The sequence below is a fragment of the Pleurodeles waltl genome, chromosome 4_2 (genome assembly GCF_031143425.1).
Source record: "Pleurodeles waltl isolate 20211129_DDA chromosome 4_2, aPleWal1.hap1.20221129, whole genome shotgun sequence".
Taxonomy (NCBI): domain Eukaryota; kingdom Metazoa; phylum Chordata; class Amphibia; order Caudata; family Salamandridae; genus Pleurodeles; species Pleurodeles waltl.
In genome coordinates this window covers 279,054,853-279,073,762 of record NC_090443.1, presented here as the reverse complement: position 1 = coordinate 279,073,762, position 18,910 = coordinate 279,054,853, and the positions used below count along the sequence as shown (strand labels likewise).

The 18,910-nt window shown below is 46.2% G+C and overlaps 1 protein-coding gene across 4 annotated transcripts in view; it reads left to right on the top strand.

The window, feature by feature from the left end:
- The window catches only part of PDE6H (phosphodiesterase 6H), a 202,350-nt gene that overhangs the window by 100,896 nt on the left and 82,544 nt on the right, over positions 1 to 18,910 (top strand). For all 4 annotated transcript variants that reach the window (XM_069231105.1, XM_069231106.1, XM_069231107.1 and 1 more), the window contains exons 2-3: positions 1,309 to 1,495; positions 2,785 to 2,825. In XM_069231105.1, coding sequence (XP_069087206.1) covers positions 1,350 to 1,495; positions 2,785 to 2,825 — 187 coding nt within the window. In that variant the 5' untranslated portion in view covers positions 1,309 to 1,349. The remainder of the gene's footprint in view (positions 1 to 1,308; positions 1,496 to 2,784; positions 2,826 to 18,910) is intronic.

Sequence of the window (18,910 nt, the reverse complement as noted above, 5' to 3'; positions counted from 1 at the left end):
AGATAAAAGGCTGCGGGAGAACAAGAGAAAGGTGAGGTGGAGAGAGATGGAAAGGGGGGTACAGAAGTGAGATAAAGAGATGAGTTTGAGGGTCAGAGGCGGTTGAAGAAGGAGAGATACAGAGAAATGGGATAGAAAGAAAGCGGTATGGTAAATAGAGAGTTTTGGTGGAGGGATAGGATAATCAGGTAGAGACTTAGAGGTAGGCCCAGAGAGCGATAAAATTAGGGAGGTCATAAGAGGAAGTGAGAGGCAGGGTCGAGAGTGATGTGTTGAGAGGTGAGGTAGAGACACTTGTGCAAGAGAGAGCATAAGGGTTAAGGTTGGGCAGACAGATTTACCCAGCAATAAAAAATGAATTTGTGTTTTATTCACACTGTTTTCACTTTACCAGAGGGAAAACTGGAAGATGCCCCCCGCCCTTACTGGAAGATGGGGGCCCCTGGGCAGCTCTCCACTTTGCACATGACTTAAAAAGGGCTGGCCTTTTCCAACTTGGCAAAGTACTTGCAGGCCAATGGAATCTCCTAAGATTGAACCTGAATGACTGACAGTTTGCTTGCTTTCCTCAGGTTGGACCTGATTTGCTAAGAATTCTTTGGATCTCCCAAAATTGGACATAATTCACTGCAAGTTAGGTTTGTGCTCTCATTGGATTGTTTCTGACTATATGAGATTTGTGAAGCTCCTGTAGTTGAAATTCATTGCTTGAGAGTTGAAGGACTCACAAGACTGGATAGTATTTCCTAAGAATCAAGGGACACTCAGGGTACTTGGTATGAATTTTATACAGTTTCAGACCCTCTTGGAATTCAAAGCCTCTTTTGCGAATGTTGATGAAACCTCTTGTAGATTTAATTACTTCCAAAGAGTTGATCAAATCCTGCTTGGACTGGGTCAGAATTCCTGACAATATGATGGACCTTCTTGGGGTTGGTTGTGAAAGTTTCAGACCCTCTGAGATTCTTAACCATATTTTCTGACCTTTGATGAATGCTTCTGTAGAAGTTTTGACAGTCCAAACCTGCTATTGAACCTAATTTACAGAGATCTGTGGGACCTTCCGGGGGTTAAATCTGAGAGATCCTTTTTAAGAAATGAAAGCCTATTTTTTAACAAGAAGAAATCTCCATATAAGTGGAATGACTTCCAAACATTTGAGAGGCTGATTTCTGAGGTTGAACATCTGGTTTCTTGTATCCACCTATCCATCTCCTCCTACAAATTGCTTACCACAAAACTATCATTAACCACATTTCTTCCTGCTCCCAGGTTACAACTGTGACATCTCCCCCTTTTGTCTTCTAGTCCGAGCTATCTAAGACAGATATACTCCACAAAACCCCACGATGAGCACCAACTCTCCAGCCAACAGCGCACTAGCGCCTACATCCATCTCAGGTGGACCCACCACTCCTCGCAAGGGGCCACCTAAGTTCAAGCAACGCCAGACACGTCAGTTCAAGAGCAAGCCCCCAAAGAAAGGGGTTAAGGGGTAAGAGAATATTTCAAAATATTGCTTTCCCTCTACAGTGAGTTAGGAATCCCACTCAAAATATATGAAATGGAAGGATTGTGTTGGTCAAGGATGTAGTTTGTTGTAATTCGGGGTCAAGGTTGTAGTTTGAAGGTGAAATTAGTCTTGTGCTAAGTGTGTCTACCATAAAATTGTAATAGCGTAGTGTGGGATCTTTCAATTTTGGAAAACAAAGTGCTGCAAAATGGCTGGAAGTCCAAGGTTGTTTCAGTAGGGTGTAACTAAATGTGATTTTTATGTTGAGGCTATCATCCTACGTTTCTTCCAATCATTCATAACTGAATCGCCATCATGGAATACAAGTTCTTTCAGTCCCAGGGTAAGTTTTTCTTGACTGGCATGTTTCATCCCACAGCCATTTTAGTCATAAATTGTTGAGTTCCTTGTATCTCTCTAAGGTTTTCCTGATCACAGAATCTTAAATGTTGCTGCTGGGCTGCTGATATGTCCCTGTTTTCTGAGTCATGGATTGCAGTTGGGTTGTAGGTGTCTTGCTATGCTCCTCTCAAGTGTACATTGTAGGATGTCTCCCTGGGTAGCTAGGATCTCTTAAATTCACAGATCCAAGCATATTATTTATGAGTTGCTGGTGGTTTGCTTATGTCAGCTGAAGATCACAAAGTATTTGTTAGTTACTGGCATCCCACCATAATTTTCTCAATCATAAGTCATTCAATTCCATAATCTATATTCTTGTATATATTTGTAGGTTTGCTGGTATCTTACTAAGCTTTTTTAATTTCAGAATATGGGATTTACATTTGCTGGTATATATATATAGACTAAGACTGTGCCCATACTACTACCTCCATATGGTTATTTCAACAAAATCTGTTATTGGATGGGTGGTACCTACCTATGGATTTCCATATCCTAGATTCTGGACTCCTTAGGTTGGGCTGCTTGTAGTTTTTTATGGTTATTTTGATTATAGATTAAGGGGTTTTCTTGTTGCATTACTGGTTTCTTTAATTTACTTCTTCTGATAACATTTTGTGGGATTTTTGGACTGAGTTACTTCTTTGGCATTTCAATCACCTTTTCTGGAATTTTCTTGTTGTGCTTCTTGTTTCCTTCTACAGTTCTTTCAACCACAGATTTTGGGACTCTGTTGTTGGGTTGCTGACATCTCATTAAGCGCATATCAATTATATATGCCTTTGTTTGACTGCTTGCGCACTGCAAATGTCCTATTACTCTCAAGGTAGAACCCCCTTCACAGTAACAGGACTCTTTCCGTTCTGCAGGTTCGGAGATGACATCCCTGGAATGGAGGGACTCGGAACTGGTAAGGCCTTTACAATACTTATCTCTGGGAAATATATTTTGCTAGAGTGTAATGTGCCTTTGAGAAGGATGGTTAAGAGTGGCATCGGGAGTGCTGGGCTGGTACAGCAGTGGAAGAGTGTGTTCTTCCCCTTTCTCTACTGTGCATCTATGTAATTTTTAATCCATTCAAAATGGCAGACCTGGCACTCAGGCTAGAACTTGAACTGGCTCCCCTCCAAACCTGTGCTCATGAGATGCATTGGATTGGCATGGCATGTATGTGAGGTAGATCACATGGCACAAAGGAACCATACCTCACCCAATGTTGAATGTTTGCTACTTTTAGTTTACACACAACAAGCGTCTTTAGTTAATTTGAGTAGCATTTCAAAAAGTAGTGAAACAGTTTTAAAGCAGTGGCTCTGCTGTTTCCCACAAACTTCAAGTGTTTTGCTCTGTCATCACCATACCACGTGTGTGCAGCACTAACTCCTTCCTGTGGTGAGTGGAATGTGGAACATCAGTTTAGGAACATGGAAGGTGAAGGGCGGGGGAGGTCCAGGAGGGACGCTTACTGTAATTGATCAATCCAGTGGTTGCTTCAGAAGCTGAGTATCCTGTGTCTCAATAATCAGCTCTTAGCCATGGACCTGTGTCTTCTTAATAACAATGGGGACTAGTGGAAGGTTGGTGCGGAGAGGACAAACAGATGTCCCCATGCCATAATGGTCTGCACAGCAGTCAACGTTGTACAGAAAGAAGATGGAGGGGTGAGATCTTCTGGCGGAGTGTGCAGTAGTAGAGCATCACATTCAGGCCCTGATTTATACTTTTTTTTGCGCCGTATTAGCATCATGTTTTGACGCAAAAGCGGCGCACCCTTACAAAATACAACTGTAATAAAGTATAAATCAGGGCGTCAGTGTTTGGAGATGGAGGAGTCCAGAAGCTTGTCCTGTCATGTGCCAGTTGAATTGGACTGGCTGTTGCTTAATGGTGAGATTCTGAAGCAGTATAACAAAGTTTTTGAAGCAAGAATGCCCAGTTGAGTGGAGGTAACGTAACCAGATGGAGACCCGCACCTATACAATAAACCACGTGGGGTTAAACCCGCCGGGGCCATGTTTTGGCTGTGACACAACCACAAAGAAGTATGTGCAGGCCAGCCATTCCATGAAGCAATTGTTGGAGGTGCACACTGTATAGTATGTTCAGTAATTGGTGTGTGAAAAGAAGCAAGGTGCTGGCAGTCATTTCAAAAATATAGAAGATAGAAAAAAAGGTGAAGAAATAAAGTAAAGGGTTCGTCACCAGTGTAATAAGAAAAAAATAAACAGATATACAAATACTTTTATGGTCAAAATGATTAGCAGCAAGTCATATACTATACTTGTGAACACTTTATTGCCGATTGCCACTGCTCATGACTACATGGGGGTGGAATTCAAGTTCATTGCCATTACTAGACAATTCTACACATGGATCTTCTGTTGTAATTGTTAGAAATCACTGCTAGTTGTGTAACAATAGCGATTACTTTTCCTATTTTGAGTTATTGTGTGTTAGCACAGACAGCAGTGTCTACTTGTGTTATTATTTTACAAAATTGCTTCATTGTTACCTCCTCCTCCATTTCTGCAAAATTTGGTTGATGTTGCAACCGACTGAGAGGTTTGGCATGAAGTGTACATGAGTTCTGTGGATGTTCTCGAGGGAGAACATTGTTCAGCAGTGAAGAAATTAGGTCGAATAAAACATGAATTGGGAGGAGCTGGATGGAAAGAATTCAAAAACATGCCAGTGTTAGAAGGGTCTGCTGCTGCTGCTGGCTTGGATGTTTTTGAATATGCTAAGTGTTAGGCTTGGCCTTCTCTGAAGGGTCACGCCACACCTTTTGTCTTCATCCCTCCTGTTTCTGAAATTTCTTTCTGTTGGCATTAGGACTCTCTGCACCTTACCACTGCTAACCAGTGCTAAAGTGCTTGTGCTCTCCCCCTAAAACATGGTACAATTGGCCTACACCTGATCAGCACATTTAATTTACCTGTAAGTCCCCAGTATGTAGTACTACATGTAGCCAGAGCCTGTAAATTAAATGCTACTAGTGGACCTGCAGCATTCACTGTGGCACCCATGAAAGTAGCTCTTTAAAACATGTCTCAGGCCTGCGATTGCACCATGTAGCAGAGTTTTACACTGACACTTCGAACAGGCAAAATAAACCTCTTGCCAGGCCTAAACATTACAATCTAATACATAAAGTTCACTACTAAGGTAGGTCCTAAACAGACCATAGTGCAGTATGCACTGTATTTAAAAATTAGGACATATGTTTTTAAGTTTTACATGTCTTAGTAGTGAATGACTCATAAATTAGTTTTTCTCTATTCTAAGCTCTGTGTCTCCTATTGGATAACATTGGGTTACCTTATTACGTTTGATAAAGGCTAACTTTTGGAGAGGAGCGCATAGAAATATTGTGTTTGGACTCAAATGAATTGTAATTTAAAATGTAAGGGTAAAGTCAGCTATGGGATTACAATTTTCAAAATGCCACTTTTAGAAAGTTTAGATTTTTCCTGGTCAAAAGCTTCTAAGGTCTTCTAGGAGTTGGGCCTGGGGCCTATTAATGGCTCCCACATTAAAAATGAACATTGGACCCAGACAGTGAACAATGAGGACTGGTTTTGGCAAGATGGGCCATTGTCAGCATGATTGGCGATGGAGCTGTTCCCTGCGGGCTTACCGCCAACACACAGAGCACACACAAAGAAACCTTACACCAGTCTTTTGTGACCCTAGGCTTCTATGAGCCTTGGTAGGAGAAGGGAGGACGTTTCCAGAACCAGATGTGACGGTAGCCTAGAAAGTTCCCCCACGTCAAAGAGTGGCACCAGGTATATATGTAGGGCTTCCTGAGCCACTCATCAGTATACTCCTGGACCTGCAGACATTACAGAAGGACTGCCATGTTACCCAAAGAACTGGGCTACTCCATGAGGACTGCCTTGTTCCCCAGCGGACTGTCCAACTGCATGAGGCCTTCCTCCTTCCTCAGAGGACTTCCCTACTGCTACCAGAAGACTGTCATGCTGATTGAGGCCTGCTTTGTTGCCCAGAGGATACCCCTTCTGCTTAAGGCCTGCCCTGCCCTCCGTGAAGCACCCGCTTTCTTCATTCCAGGCTACCTGAGTGACTCCAAGGGTCAGTTATCTGACCTTCTGTTCTTAGCTACAGGGACACAACAAGGTTCAGAGGCCTCGCTGCAACTACCCAGCTGACATGCTACAACTGGACCTGCCTGAGTCCTGCTAACCTCTGTTCAAGTGACTCCCTGATTCCCAAAAGGTGCATGTCCAGGTCCTGGACAATTGGCTGGCATCAGAGCAGACTTCTCTCAAAAAAAGGAAAAATCCTGAAGTTCTGGATTCTTGCACTGGACTTAGAGAAGGTAACTTTTTCAACACAGATAACCTCATTTCTCTATCGGACCAGCACTTAGTTGCGGTTTTCCTGAAATTGTTCATTTCCCCTGGTTTAGCACGACCAGATGACTGAAAATGCACTTTGTGGCCCTATACTTACTTAACCCCTTCGCTGCCAGGCCTTTTCCCCCTCCTGTGCCAGGCCTTTTTTTGCCTATTTGGGGCAGTTCGCGCTTAGGCCCTCATAACTTTTTGTCCACATAAGCTAACCAAGCCAAATTTGCGTCCTTTTTTTCCAACATCCTAGGGATTCTAGAGGTACCCAGACTTTGTGGGTTCCCTTGAAGGAGGCCAAGAAATTGGCCAAAATACAGTGAAAATTTAGTTTTTTTTAAAAAAAATTGAAAAAGTGGCTGCAGAAGAAGGCTTGTGGATTTCCCCCTGAAAATGGCATCAACAAAGGGTTTGTAGTGCTAAACTCAGCAGCTTCCTAGCTTTCAGGAACAGGCAGACTTGAATCAGAAAACCCAATTTTTCAACACAATTTTGGCATTTTACTGGGGCATACCCCATTTTTGCATTTTTTTGTGCTTTCAGCCTCCTTCCAGTCAGTGACAGGAATGGGCATGAAACCAATGCTGGATCCCAGAAACCTAACCATTTCTGAAAAGTAGACAAAATTCTGAATTCAGCAAGGGGTCATTTGTGTAGATCCTACAAGGGTTTCCCACAGAAAATAACAGCTGAAAAAGAAAAATATTGAAATTGAGGTGAAAAAAACATCAATTTTTTTCTACGTTTTACTCTGTAACTTTTCCCTGCAATGTCAGATTATGGAAAGCAATATACCGTTACGTCTGCTGGACTCCTCTGGTTGCGGGGATATATAGGGCTTGTAGGTTCATCAAGAACCCGAGGAACCCAGAGCCAATAAATGAGCTGCACCCTGCAGTGCGTTTTCATTCTATACCGGGTATACAGCAATTCATTTGCTGAAATATAAAGAGTAAAAAATTGCTATCAAGAAAACCTTTGCATTTCCAAAAAGGGCACAAGATAAGGTGCTGAGGAGCAGTGGTTATTTGCACATCTCTGAATTCCGGGGTGACCATACAAGCATGTGAATTATAGGGAATTTCTCAAATAGATGTCTTTTTTACACACTCTCCTATATTTGGAAGGACAAAATGTAGAGAAAGACAAGGGGCAATAGCACTTGTTTTGCTAATCTATGTTCCCCCAAGTCTCCCGATAAAAATGATACCTCACTTGCGTGGGTAGGCCTAGCGCCCGCGACAGGAAACGCCCCAAAGCGCAACGTGGACACATCCAAAATTTTGGGAGAAAACAGAGGTGTTTTTTGCGAAGTGCCTACCTGTAGATTTTGGCCTCTAGCTCAGCCGGCACCTAGGGAAACCTACCAAACCTGTGCATTTCTGAAAACTAGAGACCTAGGGGAATCCAAGGAGGGGTGACTTGCGGGGCTCGGACCAGGTTCTGTTACCCAGAATCCTTTGCAAACCTCAAAATTTGGCTAAAAAAACACATGTCCCTCACATTTCTGTGGCAGAAAGTTCTGGAATCTGAGAGGAGCTACAAATTTCCTTCCACCCAGCGTTCCCCCAAGTCTCCCGATAAAAATGATACCTCACTTGCGTGGGTAGGCCTAGCGCCGGCGACAGGAAACACCCCAAAGCGCAACGTGGACACATCCTAAATTTTGGAAAAAAACAGAGGTGTTTTTTGCGAAGTGCCTACCTGTAGATTTTGGCCTGTAGCTCAGCCGGCACCTAGGGAAACCTACCAAACCTGTGCATTTCTGAAAACTAGAGACCTAGGGGAATCCAAGGAGGGGTGACTTGCGGGGCTCGGACCAGGTTCTGTTACCCAGAATCCTTTGCAAACCTCAAAATTTGGCTAAAAAAACACATGTCCCTCACATTTCTGTGGTAGAAATTTCTGGAATCTGAGAGGAGCTACAAATTTCCTTCCACCCAGCGTTCCCCCAAGTCTCCCGATAAAAATGATACCTCACTTGCGTGGGTAGGCCTAGCGCCGGCGACAGGAAACACCCCAAAGCGCAACGTGGACACATCCTAAATTTTGGAAAAAAACAGAGGTGTTTTTTGCGAAGTGCCTACCTGTAGATTTTGGCCTCTAGCTCAGCCGGCACCTAGGGAAACCTACCAAACCTGTGCATTTCTGAAAACTAGAGACCTAGGGGATTCCAAGGAGGGGTGACTTGCGGGGCTCGGACCAGGTTCTGTTACCCAGAATCCTTTGCAAACCTCAAAATTTTGCTAAAAAAACACATGTCCCTCACATTTCTGTGGCAGAAAGTTCTGGAATCTGAGAGGAGCTACAAATTTCCTTCCACCCAGCGTTCCCCCAAGTCTCCCGATAAAAATGATACCTCACTTGCGTGGGTAGGCCTAGCGCCGGCGACAGGAAACACCCCAAAGCGCAACGTGGACACATCCTAAATGTCGGAAAAAAACAGAGGTGTTTTTTGCGAAGTGCCTACCTGTAGAATTTGGCCTCTAGCTCAGCCGGCACCTAGGGAAACCTACCAAACCTGTGCATTTCTGAAAACTAGAGACCTAGGGGAATCCAAGGAGGGGTGACTTGCGGGGCTCGGACCAGGTTCTGTTACCCAGAATCCTTTGCAAACCTCAAAATTTGGCTAAAAAAACATATGTCCCTCACATTTCTGTGGCAGAAAGTTCTGGAATCTGAGAGGAGCTACAAATTTCCTTCCACCCAGCGTTCCCCCAAGTCTCCCGATAAAAATGATACCTCACTTGCGTGGGTAGGCCTAGCGCCGGCGACAGGAAACACCCCAAAGCGCAACGTGGACACATCCTAAATTTTGGAAAAAAACAGAGGTGTTTTTTGCGAAGTGCCTACCTGTAGATTTTGGCCTCTAGCTCAGCCGGCACCTAGGGAAACCTACCAAACCTGTGCATTTCTGAAAACTAGAGACCTAGGGGAATCCAAGGAGGGGTGACTTGCGGGGCTCGGACCAGGTTCTGTTACCCAGAATCCTTTGCAAACCTCAAAATTTTGCTAAAAAAACACATGTCCCTCACATTTCTGTGGCAGAAAGTTCTGGAATCTGAGAGGAGCTACAAATTTCCTTCCACCCAGCGTTCCCCCAAGTCTCCCGATAAAAATGATACCTCACTTGCGTGGGTAGGCCTAGCGCCGGCGACAGGAAACACCCCAAAGCGCAACGTGGACACATCCTAAATTTTGGAAAAAAACAGAGGTGTTTTTTGCGAAGTGCCTACCTGTAGAATTTGGCCTCTAGCTCAGCCGGCACCTAGGGAAACCTACCAAACCTGTGCATTTCTGAAAACTAGAGACCTAGGGGAATCCAAGGAGGGGTGACTTGCGGGGCTCTGACCAGGTTCTGTTACCCAGAATCCTTTGCAAACCTCAAAATTTGGCTAAAAAAACACATGTCCCTCACATTTCTGTGGCAGAAAGTTCTGGAATCTGAGAGGAGCTACAAATTTCCTTCCACCCAGCGTTCCCCCAAGTCTCCCGATAAAAATGATACCTCACTTGCGTGGGTAGGCCTAGCGCCGGCGACAGGAAACACCCCAAAGCGCAACGTGGACACATCCTAAATTTTGGAAAAAAACAGAGGTGTTTTTTGCGAAGTGCCTACCTGTAGATTTTGGCCTCTAGCTCAGCCGGCACCTAGGGAAACCTACCAAACCTGTGCATTTCTGAAAACTAGAGACCTAGGGGAATCCAAGGAGGGGTGACTTGCGGGGCTCGGACCAGGTTCTGTTACCCAGAATCCTTTGCAAACCTCAAAATTTTGCTAAAAAAACACATGTCCCTCACATTTCTGTGGCAGAAAGTTCTGGAATCTAAGAGGAGCTACAAATTTCCTTCCACCCAGCGTTTCCCCAAGTCTCCCGATAAAAATGATACCTCACTTGCGTGGGTAGGCCTAGCGCCGGCGACAGGAAACACCCCAAAGCGCAACGTGGACACATCCTAAATTTTGGAAAAAAACAGAGGTGTTTTTTGCGAAGTGCCTACCTGTAGATTTTGGCCTGTAGCTCAGCCGCACCTAGGGAAATCTACCAAACCTGTGCATTTCTGAAAACTAGAGACCTAGGGGAATCCAAGGAGGGGTGACTTGCGGGGCTCGGACCAGGTTCTGTTACCCAGAATCCTTTGCAAACCTCAAAATTTGGCTAAAAAAACACATGTCCCTCACATTTCTGTGGCAGAAAGTTCTGGAATCTGAGAGGAGCTACAAATTTCCTTCCACCCAGCGTTCCCCCAAGTCTCCCGATAAAAATGATACCTCACTTGCGTGGGTAGGCCTAGCGCCGGCGACAGGAAGCACCCCAAAGCGCAACGTGGACACATCCTAAATTTTGGAAAAAAACAGAGGTGTTTTTTGCGAAGTGCCTACCTGTAGATTTTGGCCTGTAGCTCAGCCGGCACCTAGGGAAACCTACCAAACCTGTACATTTCTGAAAACTAGAGACCTAGGGGAATCCACGGAGGGGTGACTTGCGGGGCTCGGACCAGGTTCTGTTACCCAGAATCCTTTGCAAACCTCAAAATTTAGCTAAAAAAACACATGTCCCTCACATTTCTGTGGCAGAAAGTTCTGGAATCTGAGAGGAGATACAAATTTCCTTCCACCCAGCGTTCCCCCAAGTCTCCCGATAAAAATGATACCTCACTTGCGTGGGTAGGCCTAGCGCCGGCGACAGGAAACACCCCAAAGCGCAACGTGGACACATCCTAAATTTTGGAAAAAAACAGAGGTGTTTTTTGCGAAGTGCCTACCTGTAGATTTTGGCCTCTAGCTCAGCCGGCACCTAGGGAAACCTACCAAACCTGTGCCTTTCTGAAAACTAGAGACCTAGGGGAATCCAAGGAGGGGTGACTTGCGGGTCTCTGACCAGGTTCTGTTACCCAGAATCCTTTGCAAACCTCAAAATTTGGCTAAAAAAACACATGTCCCTCACATTTCTGTGGCAGAAAGTTCTGGAATCTGAGAGGAGCTACATATTTCCTTCCACCCAGCGTTCCCCCAAGTCTCCCGATAAAAATGATACCTCACTTGCGTGGGTAGGCCTAGCGCCGGCGACAGGAAACACCCCAAAGCGCAACGTGGACTCATCCTAAATTTTGGAAAAAAACAGAGGTGTTTTTTGCGAAGTGCCTACCTGTAGATTTTGGCCTCTAGCTCAGCCGGCACCTAGGGAAACCTACCAAACCTGTGCATTTCTGAAAACTAGAGACCTAGGGGAATCCAAGGAGGGGTGACTTGCGGGGCTCGGACCAGGTTCTGTTACCCAGAATCCTTTGCAAACCTCAAAATTTGGCTAAAAAAACACATGTCCCACACATTTCTGTGGCAGAAAGTTCTGGAATCTGAGAGGAGCTACAAATTTCCTTCCACCCAGCGTTCCCCCAAGTCTCCCGATAAAAATGATACCTCACTTGCGTGGGTAGGCCTAGCGCCGGCGACAGGAAACACCCCAAAGCACAACGTGGACACATCCTAAATTTTGGAAAAAAACAGAGGTGTTTTTTGCGAAGTGCCTACCTGTAGATTTTGGCCTGTAGCTCAGCCGCACCTAGGGAAATCTACCAAACCTGTGCATTTCTGAAAACTAGAGACCTAGGGGAATCCAAGGAGGAGTGACTTGCGGGGCTCGGACCAGGTTCTGTTACCCAGAATCCTTTGCAAACCTCAAAATTTGGCTAAAAAAACACATGTCCCTCACATTTCTGTGGCAGAAAGTTCTGGAATCTGAGAGGAGCTACAAATTTCCTTCCACCCAGCGTTCCCCCAAGTCTCCCGATAAAAATGATACCTCACTTGCGTGGGTAGGCCTAGCGCCAGCGACAGGAAACACCCCAAAGCGCAACGTGGACACATCCTAAATTTTGGAAAAAAACAGAGGTGTTTTTTGCGAAGTGCCTACCTGTAGATTTTGGCCTCTAGCTCAGCCGGCACCTAGGGAAACCTACCAAACCTGTGCATTTCTGAAAACTAGAGACCTAGGGGAATCCAAGGAGGGGTGACTTGCGGGGCTCGGACCAGGTTCTGTTACCCAGAATCCTTTGCAAACCTCAAAATTTGGCTAACAAAAACCCATGTCCCTCACATTTCTGTGGCAGAAAGTTCTGGAATCTGAGAGGAGCTACAAATTTTCTTCCACCCAGCGTTCCCCAAAGTCTCCCGATAAAAATGATACCTCACTTGCGTGGGTAGGCCTAGCGCCGGCGACAGGAAACACCCCAAAGCGCAACGTGGACACAACCTAAATTTTGGAAAAAAACAGAGGTGTTTTTTGCGAAGTGCCTACCTGTAGATTTTGGCCTCTAGCTCAGCCGGCACCTAGGGAAACCTACCAAACCTGTGCATTTCTGAAAACTAGAGACCTAGGGGAATCCAAGGAGGGGTGACTTGCGGGGCTCGGACCAGGTTCTGTTACCCAGAATCCTTTGCAAACCTCAAAATTTGGCTAAAAAAACACATGTCCCTCACATTTCTGTGGCAGAAAGTTCTGGAATCTGAGAGGAGCTACAAATTTCCTTCCACCCAGCGTTCCCCCAAGTCTCCCGATAAAAATGATACCTCACTTGCGTGGGTAGGCCTAGCGCCGGCGACAGGAAACCCCCCAAAGCGCAACGTGGACACATCCTAAATTTTGGAAAAAAACAGAGGTGTTTTTTGAGAAGTGCCTACCTGTAGATTTTGGCCTCTAGCTCAGCCGGCACCTAGGGAAACCTACCAAACCTGTGCATTTCTGAAAACTAGAGACCTAGGGGAATCCAAGGAGGGGTGACTTGCGGGGCTCGGACCAGGTTCTGTTACCCAGAATCCTTTGCAAACCTCAAAATTTGGCTAAAAAAACACATGTCCCTCACATTTCTGTGGCAGAAAGTTCTGGAATCTGAGAGGAGCTACAAATTTCCTTCCACCCAGCGTTCCCCCAAGTCTCCCGATAAAAATGATACCTCACTTGCGTGGGTAGGCCTAGCGCCGGCGACAGGAAACCCCCCAAAGCGCAACGTGGACACATCCTAAATTTTGGAAAAAAACAGAGGTGTTTTTTGCGAAGTGCCTACCTGTAGATTTTGGCCTCTAGCTCAGCCGGCACCTAGGGAAACCTACCAAACCTGTGCATTTCTGAAAACTAGAGACCTAGGGGAATCCAAGGAGGGGTGACTTGCGGGGCTCGGACCAGGTTCTATTACCCAGAATCCTTTGCAAACCTCAAAATTTGGCTAAAAAAACACATGTCCCTCACATTTCTGTTGCAGAAAGTTCTGGAATCTGAGAGGAGCTACAAATTTCCTTCCACCCAGCGTTCCCCCAAGTCTCCCGATAAAAATGATACCTCACTTGCGTGGGTAGGCCTAGCGCCGGCGTCAGGAAACACCCCAAAGCGCAACGTGGACATCCTAAATTTTGGAAAAAAACAGAGGTGTTTTTTTGCGAAGTGCCTACCTGTAGATTTTGGCCTGTAGCTCAGCCGGCACCTAGGGAAACCTACCAAACCTGTGCATTTCTGAAAACTAGAGACCTAGGGGAATCCAAGGAGGGATGACTTGCGTGGCTCTGACCAGGTTCTGTTACCCAGAATCCTTTGCAAACCTCAAAATTTGGCTAAAAAAACACATGTCCCTCACATTTCTGTGGCAGAAAGTTCTGGAATCTGAGAGGAGCTACAAATTTCCTTCCACCCAGCGTTCCCCCACGTCTCCCGATAAAAATGATACCTCACTTGCGTGGGTAGGCCTAGCGCCGGCGACAGGAAACACCCCAAAGCGCAATGTGGACACATCCTAAATTTTGGAAAAAAACAGAGGTGTTTTTTGCGAAGTGCCTACCTGTAGATTTTGGCCTCTAGCTCAGCCGGCACCTAGGGAAACCTACCAAACCTGTGCATTTCTGAAAACTAGGGACCTAGGGGAATCCAAGGAGGGGTGACTTGCGGGGCTCGGACCAGGTTCTGTTACCCAGAATCCTTTGCAAACCTCAAAATTTGGCTAAAAAAACACATGTCCCTCACATTTCTGTGGCAGAAAGTTCTGGAATCTGAGAGGAGCTACAAATGTCCTTCCACCCAGCGTTCCCCCAAGTCTCCCGATAAAAATGATACCTCACTTGCGTGGGTAGGCCTAGCGCCGGCGACAGGAAACACCCCAAAGCGCAACGTGGACACATCCTAAATTTTGGAAAAAAACAGAGGTGTTTTTTGCGAAGTGCCTACCTGTAGATTTTGGCCTGTAGCTCAGCCGGCACCTAGGGAAACCTACCAAACCTGTGCATTTCTGAAAACTAGAGACCTAGGGGAATCCAAGGAGGGATGACTTGCGGGGCTCTGACCAGGTTCTGTTACCCAGAATCCTTTGCAAACCTCAAAATTTGGCTAAAAAAACACATGTCCCTCACATTTCTGTGGCAGAAAGTTCTGGAATCTGAGAGGAGCTACGAATTTCCTTCCACCCAGCGTTCCCCCAAGTCTCCCGATAAAAATGATACCTCACTTGCGTGGGTAGGCCTAGCGCCGGCGACAGGAAACACCCCAAAGCGCAACGTGGACACATCCTAAATTTTGGAAAAAAACAGAGGTGTTTTTTGCGAAGTGCCTACCTGTAGATTTTGGCCTCTAGCTCAGCCGGCACCTAGGGAAACCTACCAAACCTGTGCATTTCTGAAAACTAGAGACCTAGGGGAATCCAAGGAGGGGTGACTTGCGGGGCTCGGACCAGGTTCTATTACCCAGAATCCTTTGCAAACCTCAAAATTTGGCTAAAAAAACACATGTCCCTCACATTTCTGTGGCAGAAAGTTCTGGAATCTGAGAGGAGCTACAAATTTCCTTCCACCCAGCGTTCCCCCAAGTCTCCCGATAAAAATGATACCTCACTTGCGTGGGTAGGCCTAGCGCCGGCGACAGGAAACACCCCAAAGCGCAACGTGGACACATCCTAAATTTTGGAAAAAAACAGAGGTGTTTTTTTGCGAAGTGCCTACCTGTAGATTTTGGCCTGTAGCTCAGCCGGCACCTAGGGAAACCTACCAAACCTGTGCATTTCTGAAAACTAGAGACCTAGGGGAATCCAAGGAGGGATGACTTGCGTGGCTCTGACCAGGTTCTGTTACCCAGAATCCTTTGCAAACCTCAAAATTTGGCTAAAAAAACACATGTCCCTCACATTTCTGTGGCAGAAAGTTCTGGAATCTGAGAGGAGCTACAAATTTCCTTCCACCCAGCGTTCCCCCACGTCTCCCGATAAAAATGATACCTCACTTGCGTGGGTAGGCCTAGCGCCGGCGACAGGAAACACCCCAAAGCGCAATGTGGACACATCCTAAATTTTGGAAAAAAACAGAGGTGTTTTTTGCGAAGTGCCTACCTGTAGATTTTGGCCTCTAGCTCAGCCGGCACCTAGGGAAACCTACCAAACCTGTGCATTTCTGAAAACTAGAGACCTAGGGGAATCCAAGGAGGGGTGACTTGCGGGGCTCGGACCAGGTTCTGTTACCCAGAATCCTTTGCAAACCTCAAAATTTGGCTAAAAAAACACATGTCCCTCACATTTCTGTGGCAGAAAGTTCTGGAATCTGAGAGGAGCTACAAATGTCCTTCCACCCAGCGTTCCCCCAAGTCTCCCGATAAAAATGATACCTCACTTGCGTGGGTAGGCCTAGCGCCGGCGACAGGAAACACCCCAAAGCGCAACGTGGACACATCCTAAATTTTGGAAAAAAACAGAGGTGTTTTTTGCGAAGTGCCTACCTGTAGATTTTGGCCTGTAGCTCAGCCGGCACCTAGGGAAACCTACCAAACCTGTGCATTTCTGAAAACTAGAGACCTAGGGGAATCCAAGGAGGGATGACTTGCGGGGCTCTGACCAGGTTCTGTTACCCAGAATCCTTTGCAAACCTCAAAATTTGGCTAAAAAAACACATGTCCCTCACATTTCTGTGGCAGAAAGTTCTGGAATCTGAGAGGAGCTACAAATTTCCTTCCACCCAGCGTTCCCCCAAGTCTCCCGATAAAAATGATACCTCACTTGCGTGGGTAGGCCTAGCGCCGGCGACAGGAAACACCCCAAAGCGCAACGTGGACACATCCTAAATTTTGGAAAAAAACAGAGGTGTTTTTTGCGAAGTGCCTACCTGTAGATTTTGGCCTCTAGCTCAGCCGGCACCTAGGGAAACCTACCAAACCTGTGCATTTCTGAAAACTAGAGACCTAGGGGAATCCAAGGAGGGGTGACTTGCGGGGCTCGGATCAGGTTCTGTTACCCAGAATCCTTTGCAAACCTCAAAATTTGGCTAAAAAAACACATGTCCCTCACATTTCTGTGGCAGAAAGTTCTGGAATCTGAGAGGAGCTACAAATTTCCTTCCACCCAGCGTTCCCCCAAGTCTCCCAATAAAAATGATACCTCACTTGCGTGGGTAGGCCTAGCGCCGGCGACAGGAAACACCCCAAAGCGCAACGTGGACACATCCTAAATTTTGGAAAAAAACAGAGGTGTTTTTTGCGAAGTGCCTACCTTTAGATTTTGGCCTCTAGCTCAGCCGGCACCTAGGGAAACCTACCAAACCTGTGCATTTCTGAAAACTAGAGACCTAGGGGAATCCAAGGAGGGGTGACTTGCGGGGCTCGGACCAGGTTCTGTTACCCAGAATCCTTTGCAAACCTCAAAATTTGGCTAAAAAAACACATGTCCCTCACATTTCTGTGGCAGAAAGTTCTGGAATCTGAGAGTAGCTACAAATTTCCTTCCACCCAGCGTTCCCCCAAGTCTCCCGATAAAAATGATACCTCACTTGCGTGGGTAGGCCTAGCGCCGGCGACAGGAAACACCCCAAAGCACAACGTGGACACATTCTAAATTTTGGAAAAAAACAGAGGTGTTTTTTGCGAAGTGCCTACCTGTAGATTTTGGCCTGTAGCTCAGCCGCACCTAGGGAAATCTACCAAACCTGTGCATTTCTGAAAACTAGAGACCTAGGGGAATCCAAGGAGGGGTGACTTGCGGGGCTCGGACCAGGTTCTGTTACCCAGAATCCTTTGCAAACCTCAAAATTTGGCCAAAAAAACACATGTCCCTCACATTTTTGTGGCAGAAAGTTCTGGAATCTGAGAGGAGCTACAAATTTCCTTCCACCCAGCGTTCCCCCAAGTCTCCCGATAAAAATGATACCTCACTTGCGTGGGTAGGCCTAGCGCCAGCGACAGGAAACACCCCAAAGCGCAACGTGGACACATCCTAAATTTTGGAAAACAACAGAGGTGTTTTTTGCGAAGTGCCTACCTGTAGATTTTGGCCTCTAGCTCAGCCGGCACCTAGGTCAACCTACCAAACCTGTGCATTTCTGAAAACTAGAGACCTAGGGGAATCCAAGGAGGGGTGACTTGCGGGGCTCGGACCAGGTTCTGTTACCCAGAATCCTTTGCAAACCTCAAAATTTGGCTAACAAAAACCCATGTCCCTCACATTTCTGTGGCAGAAAGTTCTGGAATCTGAGAGGAGCTACAAATTTTCTTCCACCCAGCGTTCCCCCAAGTCTCCCGATAAAAATGATACCTCACTTGCGTGGGTAGGCCTAGCGCCGGCGACAGGAAACACCCCAAAGCGCAACGTGGACACATCCTAAATTTTGGAAAAAAACAGGTGTTTTTTGCGAAGTGCCTACCTGTAGATTTTGGCCTCTAGCTCAGCCGGCACCTAGGGAAACCTACCAAACCTGTGCATTTCTGAAAACTAGAGACCTAGGGGAATCCAAGGAGGGGTGACTTGCGGGGCTCGGACCAGGTTCTGTTACCCAGAATCCTTTGCAAACCTCAAAATTTGGCTAAAAATACACATGTTACTCTAATTTCTGTGGCAGAAAGTTCTGGAATCTGAGAGGAGCCACAAATTTCTTTCTACCCAGCGTTCCCCCAAGTCTCCCGATAAAAATGATACCTCACTTGTGTGGGTAGGCCTAGCGCCGGCGACAGGAAACACCCCAAAGCGCAACGTGGACACATCCTAAATTTTGGAAAAAAACAGAGGTGTTTTTTGCGAAGTGCCTACCTGTAGATTTTGGCCTCTAGCTCAGCCGGCACCTAGGGAAACCTACCAAACCTGTGCATTTCTGAAAACTAGAGACCTAGGGGAATCCAAGGAGGGGTGACTTGCGGGGCTCGGACCAGGTTCTGTTACCCAGAATCCTTTGCAAACCTCAAAATTTGGCTAAAAAAACACATGTCCCTCACATTTCTGTGGCAGAAAGTTCTGGAATCTGAGAGTAGCTACAAATTTCCTTCCACCCAGCGTTCCCCCAAGTCTCCCGATAAAAATGATACCTCACTTGCGTGGGTAGGCCTAGCGCCGGCGACAGGAAACACCCCAAAGCGCAACGTGGACACATCCTAAATTTTTGAAAAAAACAGAGGTGTTTTTTGCGAAGTGCCTACCTGTAGATTTTGGCCTGTAGCTCAGCCGCACCTAGGGAAATCTACCAAACCTGTGCATTTCTGAAAACTAGAGACCTAGGGGAATCCAAGGAGGGGTGACTTGCGGGGCTCGGACCAGGTTCTGTTACCCAGAATCCTTTGCAAACCTCAAAATTTGGCTAAAAAAACACATGTCCCTCACATTTCTGTGGCAGAAAGTT